We start from the raw sequence: 11456 nt of genomic DNA, 5'->3' as shown, positions 1-11456 counted from the left end.
TTAACTAGGTAACAATGTAAAGTGGTGTTCTAGTTAACTAGGTAACAATGTAAAGTAGTGTTGTAGTTAACTAGGTAACAATGTAAAGTAGTGTTCTAGTTAACTAGGTAACAATGTAAAGTAGTGTTCTAGTTAACTAGGTAACAATGTAAAGGAGTGTTGTAGTTAACTAGGTAACAATGTAAAGTGGTGTTCTAGTTAACTAGGTAACAAGGTAAAGTAGTGTTCTAGTTAACTAGGTAACAATGTAAAGTAGTGTTCTAGTTAACTAGGTAACAATGTAAAGTAGTGTTCTAGTTAACTAGGTAACAATGTAAAGTAGTGTTCTAGTTAACTAGGTAACAATGTAAAGTGGTGTTCTAGTTAACTAGGTAACAATGTAAAGTAGTGTTCTAGTTAACTAGGTAACAATGTAAAGTAGTGTTCTAGTTAACTAGGTAACAAGGTAAAGTAGTGTTCTAGTTAACTAGGTTACAATGTAAAGTAGTGTTCTAGTTAACTAGGTAACAATGTAAAGTAGTGTTCTAGTTAACTAGGTAACAAGGTAAAGTAGTGTTCTAGTTATCTAGGTAACAATGTAAGTAGTGTTCTAGTTAACTAGGTAACAATGTAAAGTAGTGTTGTAGTTAACTAGGTAACAATGTAAAGTAGTGGTCTAGTTAACTAGGTAACAAGGTAAAGTAGTGTTCTAGTTAACTAGGTAACAATGTAAAGTAGTGTTCTAGTTAACTAGGTAACAATGTAAAGTAGTGTTCTAGTTAACTAGGTAACAATGTAAAGTAGTGTTCTAGTTAACTAGGTAACAATGTAAAGTAGTGTTCTAGTTAACTAGGTAACAATGTAAAGTGGTGTTCTAGTTAACTAGGTAACAATGTAAAGTAGTGTTCTAGTTAACTAGGTAACAATGTAAAGTAGTGTTCTAGTTAACTAGGTAACAAGGTAAAGTAGTGTTCTAGTTAACTAGGTAACAATGTAAAGTAGTGTTCTAGTTAACTAGGTAACAATGTAAAGTAGTGTTCTAGTTAACTAGGTAACAATGTAAAGTAGTGTTCTAGTTATCTAGGTAACAATGTAAAGTAGTGTTGTAGTTAACTAGGTAACAATGTAAAGTAGTGTTGTAGTTAACTAGGTAACAATGTAAAGTAGTGGTCTAGTTAACTAGGTAACAAGGTAAAGTAGTGTTGTAGTTAAATAGGTAACAATGTAAAGTAGTGTTGTAGTTAACTAGGTAACAATGTAAAGTAGTGTTGTAGTTAACTAGGTAACAATGTAAAGTGGTGTTCTAGTTAACTAGGTAACAATGTAAAGTAGTGTTGTAGTTAACTAGGTAACAATGTAAAGTGGTGTTCTAGTTAACTAGGTAACAATGTAAAGTGGTGTTCTAGTTAACTAGGTAACAATGTAAAGTGGTGTTCTAGTTAACTAGGTAACAATGTAAAGTAGTGTTGTAGTTACCTAGGTAACAATGTAAAGTAGTGTAACAATGTAGTTAACTAGGTAACAAGGTAAAGTAGTGTTCTAGTTAACTAGGTAACAATGTAAAGTAGTGTTCTAGTTAACTAGGTAACAATGTAAAGTAGTGTTCTAGTAAACTAGGTAACAATGTAAAGTAGTGTTCTAGTTAACAAGGTAACAATGTAAAGTGGTGTTCTAGTTAACTAGGTAACAATGTAAAGTAGTGTTGTAGTTAACTAGGTAACAATGTAAAGTAGTGTTCTAGTTAACTAGGTAACAATGTAAAGTTGTGTTCTAGTTAACTAGGTAACAATGTAAAGTAGTGTTGTAGTTAACTAGGTAACAATGTAAAGTAGTGTTCTAGTTAACTAGGTAACAATGTAAAGTAGTGTTCTAGTTAACTAGGTAACAATGTAAAGTAGTGTTCTAGTTAACTAGGTAACAATGTAAAGTAGTGTTCTAGTTAACTAGGTAACAATGTAAAGTAGTGTTGTAGTTTACTAGGTAACAATGTAAAGTAGTGTTGTAGTTAACTAGGTAACAATGTAAAGTGGTGTTCTAGTTAACTAGGTAACAATGTAAAGGAGTGTTGTAGTTAACTAGGTAACAATGTAAAGTAGTGTTGTAGTTAACTAGGTAACAATGTAAAGTGGTGTTCTAGTTAACTAGGTAACAATGTAAAGTAGTGTTCTAGTTAACTAGGTAACAATGTAAAGTAGTGTTCTAGTTAACTAGGTAACAATGTAAAGTAGTGTTCTAGTTAACTAGGTAACAATGTAAAGTAGTGTTCTAGTTAACTAGGTAACAAGGTAAAGTAGTGTTCTAGTTAACTAGGTAACAATGTAAAGTAGTGTTCTAGTTAACTAGGTAACAATGTAAAGTAGTGTTCTAGTTAACTAGGTAACAATGTAAAGTAGTGTTCTAGTTAACTAGGTAACAATGTAAAGTAGTGTTCTAGTTAACTAGGTAACAATGTAAAGTAGTGTTGTAGTTAACTAGGTAACAATGTAAAGTAGTGTTCTAGTTAACTAGGTAACAATGTAAAGTAGTGTTCTAGTTAACTAGGTAACAATGTAAAGTAGTGTTCTAGTTAACTAGGTAACAATGTAAAGTAGTGTTGTAGTTAACTAGGTAACAATGTAAAGTGGTGTTCTAGTTAACTAGGTAACAATGTAAAGTAGTGTTGTAGTTAACTAGGTAACAATGTAAAGTACTGTTCTAGTTAACTAGGTAACAATGTAAAGTAGTGTTCTAGTTAACTAGGTAACAATGTAAAGTGGTGTTCTAGTTAACTAGGTAACAATGTAAAGTAGTGTTCTAGTTAACTAGGTAACAAGGTAAAGTAGTGTTCTAGTTAACTAGGTAACAATGTAAAGTAGTGTTCTAGTTAACTAGGTAACAATGTAAAGTAGTGTTCTAGTTAACTAGGTAACAATGTAAAGTAGTGTTGTAATTAACTAGGTAACAATGTAAAGTAGTGTTGTAGTTAACTAGGTAACAATGTAAAGTAGTGTTCTAGTTAACTAGGTAACAATGTAAAGTAGTGTTGTAGTTAACTAGGTAACAATGTAAAGTAGTGTTCTAGTTAACTAGGTAACAATGTAAAGTAGTGTTCTAGTTAACTAGGTAACAATGTAAAGTAGTGTTCTAGTTAACTAGGTAACAATGTAAAGTAGTGTTCTAGTTAACTCAATTCTCGACATGCGGATCCGACCCCAAACAGTTTTGGAAGACTGTCAAAACCATGGAAAATAAAAACACATCCTCTCAACTACCCACGGCAATCAAATCTGAGGACATTGTCATCTCAGATAAAGCCTCCATGGTGGACTGTTTTAACAAGCACTTTGTTAGGGCTGGTCTTGCTTTTGCAACTGCTGCCTCAACCCCTAGCACTGGTCCCCCCCCAAGCACTCCGTGCTTCTCTTTCCAGCCAGTAGAGGAGAGTGAGGTGCTTAGGGAGTTGCTTAAACTGGACCCTTATAAATCAGCTGGGCTGGATGATCTGGACCCTTTCTATCTGAAATTAGCAGCTCACATTGTCTCAGCCCCCATCACCTGTCTGTTCAACCTCTCCCTGCAAACCTCAGAATTCCCCATGGACTGGAAATCTGCTGCTGTCATCCCACTCTTCAAGGGAGGTGACAAGTTAGACCTAAACTGTTACAGGCCTATATCCATCCTACCCTGCCTCTCCAAAGTCTTAGAGAAACTGGTCAACAATCAGCTCACCCACCATCTGGAGTCCTATAGTATCTTCAGCACTACGCAATCCGGCTTTAGATCTGGCTACGGTTGTGTCTCTGCAACACTTAAAGTGCTAAACGACATCATATGCGCCTTTGACTCCAAGCACTACTGTGTAGCTGTATTTATTGACCTGGCTAAGGCCTTTGACTCCGTGGACCACTGCATCCTGCTTGACAGACTCAAGGATGTTGGACTCGCAGAGGAATGACTGGCATGGTTTAACAACTACTTCTCTGGTCGTGTGCAGTCTGTGAGAGCTGAAGGCCTGCTGTCTGACCCAATGTCCCTGTCCATGGGTGTCCCCCAGGGCTCCATTCTGGGTCCAACACTATTTAATATTTTTATAAATAACATTGCTCACGTGGCTGGAAACTCTTACATCCATCTGTACGCTGACGACACCATTCTTTACACGTCTGGCCCCTCTCTGAACACCGCCCTGACCGATCTCCAACACAGCTTTAATAGCATCCAATATGCCTTCTCCAACCTCCATCTTCTCCTAAACACAGATAAAACTAAATGCATGATCTTTAATCGGACCCTACCCCAAGCCTCCTGTCCCCCAAAAATCACCTCACTGGATGGGTCAGTACTAGAATTTGTCAACACATACAAATATCTAGGTATCTGGCTTGATAGTTCACTCTCCTTCCAAACCCACATCAATAACCTACTCACTAAAGTCAGAACAAGAATTGGTTTCCTGTACCGCAACAAAGCCTCCTTCACCCACTCTGCAAAACACACTCTGGTAAAAATGACCATCCTGCCAATTCTGGACTATGGAGATATCATTTACAGGATTGCCCCCAAAAACCTTCTCAATAAACTGGACGTCATCCATCACACTGCCATCCGCTTTGTCACCGGTGCCCCTTTCAATACACATCACTGCGACCTGTATTCCCAAGTCAACTGGCCATCACTCCACACCAGGCGACTGACCCACTGGTATCAGTTCATCTATAAATCCATCATCGGCAAATCCCCCCCTACCTCTGCTTACTACTGAACTTCTCATCCAGCACTCGCAATCTCCGCTCCAACAAATATATCACTCTGGTCCCCCCCAAAGTCCGCACCTCCTTTGGCCGTCACTCTTTTCAGTTTGCTGCCCCCACTGACTGGAATGCGTTGCAGTTGTCACTAAAACTCACCACTTTTATAGCATTACCCACTTTTAAACACTCACTTTCAGATGTTGTCTCGGATCACTGCACTTGCTTTTAAAGCACTTTGAGCTGCAACGTTTGCAGGAAAAGCGCTATACAAATAAAGTTATTATTATTATTATTATTATTCAGATCATTCCATCATGCTTTATGCTATTACAACTTCGAAAATGGTGGTTTGTAGCCTCTCAGCTTTTGTCTCAATGAACTCTACAGTCTATATCTATTTTGAGAGACTTTGCGTCTATTGCAGCACCTCTACTCCAGCACCTCTACTCCAGTGTGTGTGACCACAGACCACTCGTGACCTTAGAACTATAAGGTTCTATCTCCGTTTAGAATGATAAGGTTCTATCTCTGTTTAGTACAGTTCAGAGATATTGAGCGTCAAAGCTTTTACATTCCATTATGTTTTGTGAGATGGAACCGTTGTATTTTATGAATTACTAACTCAAAAATGTCAACATTTAAAAAAAAAAACACCACACAGGCATTAATAAGCACCTAATGGATCAGATTATGTAAAAAAAACTCAATTTTGACAAAAATGGAGATAGAACCTTATCATTCGAACGTCACGCACTCTTTGTTTTCATCAGTGTGCTTCTGGCCCAAAAGAAGTTCATGTACCACTATAGCAACATACGCTGGGCCAGGGGAAGACATGAAACCTACCTGTGCTTCGTCGTGAAGAGGAGGGTGGGCCCGGACTCGCTCTCCTTCGACTTCGGACACCTGCGCAATCGCACCGGCTGTCACGTAGAGGTGAGGAAGGAAGGGAGAGGAGGAGGGAGAGAATGATGGAAAAAGTAATTATGATGAAAACATAATGTGTTCATCTCCCACACTGACTCTCTCTCTCTCCTCTGCCACTCACTCACTCCATCTCCCCTTCCCTTCCCCCCTCATTTTCCCCTTCTCTCCATCATTCTCTTTCCTGTCCTCTCTCTGCCACTCTTTCCCCTCCCCTTCCACTAACCTCTGTCTCCCTTACCTTATCTCTCCCACCCCCCACTCCTTCCTCCTCCACTTTCCTCCTCCTCTCACCCACCCCCCCAGTTGTTGTTCCTGCGTCACCTGGGAGCCCTGTGCCCTGGCCTGTGGGGTTCTGGAGGTTGTGGTGGTGGCGGGGGGGTGAGGCTGTGTTACTCTGTGACCTGGTTCTGCTCCTGGTCCCCCTGCTCAGACTGCTCCCACCGGCTGGCCCAGTTCCTCAGGCGGACCCCCAACCTGAAGCTGAGGATCTTCGTCTCCCGCCTCTACTTCTGCGACCCTGAGCACAGCCTCCATAGAGAGGGGCTCCGCGTGCTGAATAAGGCCGGAGCACAGCTCACCATCATGACCTATAAAGGTAAAAGGGAGGAGTGAGTTTGAGTTTGAGTTTGTGTGTGTGTGTGGAGGTGTGTGTGTTTCAAAATACAGGGTATGTGTCCAGTGGCGGACTCAGGCTGTTTGAAGGGCAGGGGGGGCAAAAAGAAAAAAAGGGCATATACTGCACAACATGGGACCCCATCAGTGCACATGGTCAAGTTTCGACCATTGGAAGGGCAGCCAATAGGGCACATCTTCTAATTTTGCCACTCAAAAGGGCACTTTCGTGCGACGTTTTTCAACTGTGGGGGCACATGGTCAAATTTAGACCATTGGAGAGGCACCAATAGGGCACGCCCTCTCATTTTCGCCACTCAAAAGGGCACTTAAGTCAGACGTTTTTCAACAGTGGGGGAACCAGGAGGGGCGGTCGTCCCCCCTGCCCCCCCCCCCCCCCCCCCCCTTGAGTCCGCCAGTGTACTATGTGTCCTTCATTCACTTATAATGATCCTGTCTTACTCAGGGTTCGAGTTATAAGCTGAGCTTTATGGGGGTCTCCAAAATAACAGTGCGAAATGTTCTCATGCACGCGCGCGAATCATGCCCACACAGCGTTGGGACTTACAAGTTTTAATTAGCCATAGGCTACTAATTTCACCACATCAACAGCACCACATGAAACAAAAAAGGCGGTTATATAATATATCGGTTATTTTAGATCAGGGGTCTCCAACCTTTTTTCATCCGAGAGCTACTTTGAAAAAATGTAAGTGGCCGAGAGCTACTCATATCTTATTACTTACATTCATTCACATAACGTATCAAAACACTCTGAAATTCTTCACTAGCATGCTCTGTTTCAAATGTCAATGTGTAAGCTCACTATAGTAGTAGCAGTATATTCTGTATCCATATATCAATGTATCACATCACCTCCATTCACATATCAAAAGCTTATAATTGTATGGTCCACATGTGTGTAATAAGTGCATTCACCTTTTCTAGTTTTTTCAGTCAGAAAACATTAGTATTTTTTCTTCTTTTGTCTCTTTCAAAAAAATGTGTGCATGTGTGTAATAATGCATTCACTCATTCCTACACTTGAGATGAATGTCACTGCATGGAGTCTACAAGAGTTGTGTATGCTGGAGTGTATCCACTTAGGTTCACTCTTATAGAGTCATTTAGATGCTCATCTCTCAGTCTTGTCCAGAAGTAGTAGTAGTATTTCATTACATTCATATCAGAAAAATCTGATTCTCAAAGGTATGTAGAGCCAAATACAACAAATACTTTCAGGGCTGCTTGGTGAATATTCTTATAGTTTTCTGGGTCTACCAGGCTCCAGAAATGTTGTGAATGTTGTTGCGATTGTAGCTGGACATTATTCTGGAGCTTTATAACCTCCATCTCCATTTCTCCAGGCTTGACACTGAACAGTTCAGCTATCTGCTCTCAGTGTTTCCCCTAGGTTTGCTGCCTTGGGGAGGGGGTGGCATGGACTGTGGCATATGTGGTCTTGACTACCTGTCCACTTTCTCACCTGGTTCTTGCTCTCTCTCTTTGGTGTGCCGACACCATCCTGCTCTCTCTCCTTCTCTCCTTCTCTATCCTCCTCTTTTGCTGTCAACCAAAAGGCAAACATAACAACCAGAGTATTTATAATTTAATAAGAGGTATAAATTGATCCATATCAATTCATAACATAATTCGAATTGAATATTGGGTTGCTGAAAAATAAATTGTATATCCATCTATAGAAAACAGACATTTCCAATAAGTGAGGGTTGTGCCAATGCTTCAATCCACTGTCCATGTAGGCCTACTGTAAATATACCCTTATGGTATTACCATGAAGCCCAATTCTAGCAGAATAAGAAAGATTGTTTATCTACTTTAAGTAAAATAATAAAGTGCATCCAGTTAGCTCTTTAGCTGGCAAGTGTGCAGCAGACCAGCTCATCTCATCACCTCTGAGCTAGCTAACTAGTTCTTTGACACTATTCACACCATGGAACTATAATGAGACACTAGTCACAATATAATAACAACTTTCTCTGTCAGAACACTCAAAAAAGTATAGTTGCTTTACTTTAATCTGCAGACATCTCACCCTGCAAAAACTCTTGCGTCTCGCGCGCACACTTGCACATTTTTTTTTTTATTCTCCAGCGCTGGTACAGTGACGTCACGACGTGTTGACAGACGGTAGCAATTTGATTGACAGCTGATATAATTTTTTTGTGTTGGAGGGGGTGGGACATTAGTAAGGAATTGAAATTGGAAAAGGTTTCCAGGGTGATTTTTTGGGGGAAGGCTGCATCTTTTTTACCGGTAGCTCGCGAGCGACGTGTTGGAGACCCGTGTTTTAAAGGGACCTTCATGGTAAATAGCGCTATTTTTAGAACTTGCCCTACGGGCGACTCGCGTGGTCTCCGCGGGCGACCGTGTTGGCTACCCCTGTTTTATCGGTTATTTTAGATAATGCACATATTCGTTGCCTAGCAACCTAGATGCTCTATTTACAGTTTGCATTGGCTGCGTTCGTAAAATCGCTTTGGAATCTGATCAGCTCTCATGGAATGCCTATTGTCCAATCAAATGACTTGGTCCCTTTATGACGTTGACCCAGTGTGCGCTCCGGCGTTCTCAGAGCAAATTTACGAACGCACTTTACATTGTAGGCAGTTGATGCACCAGTGTTTTCGTTTGAAAAGGATAGATTGGGATAGATAGATTTATGACAGTGGATTTATTTATAGATAGATAGAAGGATAGATTGGGATATATTTGTCTGTGAGTATCAGTATTTACATGTTAGGGTTATTCATCTCATAAAATTTCATAATTGGATTCAGTTTTGTATAATATAATATATGTATCCTTTCTTTAGACAGTATAGGCTGCCCTGAACGAACTAGCTAGCTAACTAGCTCCTTATACATACTGGAGGTGAGTTCTGCTACTTTCTTCGGAAGGTGCAGCTGAATTCAAGTTTGGTTTCTTGGATGAAAACCCGAAACTTTCCAGGCTTGTCGACTCGGTCGGCAGCAGTGGCCTTTTTTGGGCGGCATGATAGCTAGCTACTGAATGTTTCCTTCTCAATAATCACGTTCGCAAGCTCTCAACGATCATATTCTGCTGTTGCACAATATTCTACTGCGCCCCATAGTGTCTTGGTGGTAAAGTGCAGGCAGTCAAAGGCATACTGTCGTTCACAGGAGATTAATGCTGGTGCGCGTAGTTCTTTTGGAAAACGTGTTTATTTTAGAATATTCATCATATAAATAAATATAAATAATACTCATTACATTGACATTTATGATCAAATAATGGTTGTGGTAATGTGTTATTAGCGACCCCCACAGATGTATGATTTTACTGCTTTCAGCTCAGCTCCCATTGGCTCCCACATAACTCGAACCCTGCTTGTATAGATATTATTATATACATAACTCATAACCCTAACCCTGGTCTTACTCCTTCAGACTATTTCTACTGCTGGCAAACTTTTGTAGCTCGGAGGGCGAGAGGGTTTAAGGCCTGGGACGGGCTACAACAGAACTCTGTTCGCCTGGCCAGGAAACTGAACCGTATCCTCCAGGTAAAGCTCCACACACACATGGATGCACGCACGTAGGCGCACACACACACACACACACACACACACACACACACACACAGGCGTACACACACACACACACACACCTGAGTGTTAGATTCAGTTATAACTGTTCCCCTGTTCTCTTCTTACAGCCTAGTGATGCAGAAGATTGGAGAGATGCTTTTGCGCTTCTTGGACTATGAACCATATCCCCTCCTTCTCTTCTTGGACGATGAACCATATCCCCTCCTTCTCATCCTTCCCCTCCTCCTCCTCCTCATCCTCCTACTGGTGCTGTCATTATAGTGAAAGGACAATTTTGAGCCATCATTGTAATAATGAATAAGAAAATTAACTGAGATAAGGAGGTTACTGCTCCTCAAATTGTGCATTTAAATACTGTATTGTATGTCAATGAAACTTCTTCTTTTTTAAAATATCCTCTAAGCATTAAATGCGTTAATGTAATAGCATATGTTGTTATTGTCATAAAAAATGTCATAAAAAACGTTTCTTATGCTTTTGTGTCATTTTCCTATTCAACGGAATGCCATTTATTATGGTGAATCGATTCTATAGGGTTTTAGAGAGGGTTAACTAACTCATATCAGCATCCAAGTAAGGGGGGATTTGATGAGCAACCGTGGATGGATGAGAACATCCTGCGCAAATACACTGTATATTACGCTCACGTCCCCGGTTACCGCACAGACACCACAAATGCACCGACACGATTCGGTGAATTAGAGTCAAGATGGCGACCATCGAGGGGGAGTACGAGTCGATCCTGAGTGTGAAACCTGACGTCAACGTTTACCGAATCCCCCCGCGAGCATCGAACCGGGGCGTCAGGTAAGAGCCACACCGATCATGCCGTAAAGGGTCCTGAGGTTAATTTCCTTTGTTGGTTATGAATCAAAGAATCAATTCTGAGCTTAAGACGATTTATTTAAAGTACAAAAGTACACAGATATCAGCAGCTGGATCCTGGTCTGGTCTGGTCAGCTGGGCTGGGGTGAATAAGAGACCGGTCTGCCCCTGTGCTCTCCCCTTTACAGTATGTCCTTTCGTATGCAAATATCTACAACAATGATCCTATTACAGTCACTACATAGATGCTTGAGGTGTGAAAAGGGGGGAGAGGCCAGGAGGTCATAAACCACCATTTTAAGATACACTTTGGCAAAGGGTCATAAATACCTTGCCCTAGCCCCACAGTCAGGAGGCATTATATACAGTCCATGCATGTGTGTGTTTTTAAGTAGAAATATACTACAGTCCATCATCATGCGTTGACCTTGCATCCGACTCCAGCATGCATCCATCGGGCGCAGTGATGGAGAACGATCGCTGCCTGTCTGTAGTGTAGGCTCCCCATAATAAACAACTCGTTAGCTTGTCCCACTCCCCACATCAAAGGCAGACAGTGCATCCTCATAAAGGCCCTCTAAATTGTTTTGTCTGGTGCGTAATTGATTTTTTGGTGTCATAACCTCCTGGCAAACTGTATGGCACTTTATTGGGGCAGCGCAATAGATAAAGAGGAAAATATCATATCAAGGTTGTGTGTGTGTGCGTTCTATTGTATGGATGGATAGTAGCCTGCTACACCTGTCATTGTTGTACCTGACCTGTCTGTCGGTATCAACGCCTGTCTGCGT

General features: G+C 40.8%; 1 protein-coding gene across 1 annotated transcript; it reads left to right on the top strand.

The window, feature by feature from the left end:
• Window positions 1–4465: 4465 nt before the first annotated feature.
• Window positions 4466–9998, top strand: LOC308163508 (single-stranded DNA cytosine deaminase-like; the record flags this gene model as incomplete). Its single annotated transcript, XM_080537686.1, has 5 exons — window positions 4466–4659; window positions 5480–5645; window positions 5940–6231; window positions 9680–9795; window positions 9948–9998. The coding sequence occupies 5 exons, from the start codon at window positions 4466–4468 to the stop codon at window positions 9996–9998; spliced, it is 819 nt and encodes a 272-aa protein (XP_080393812.1).
• Window positions 9999–11456: the final 1458 nt, after the last annotated feature.

The sequence above is a fragment of the Nansenia antarctica genome (genome assembly GCF_963989245.1).
Source record: "Nansenia antarctica genome assembly, chromosome: 8".
NCBI classification, from domain to species: domain Eukaryota; kingdom Metazoa; phylum Chordata; class Actinopteri; order Argentiniformes; family Microstomatidae; genus Nansenia; species Nansenia antarctica.
Note: the sequence above shows the minus strand (reverse complement) of the source record. Positions and strands in the feature narration are given on the sequence as shown.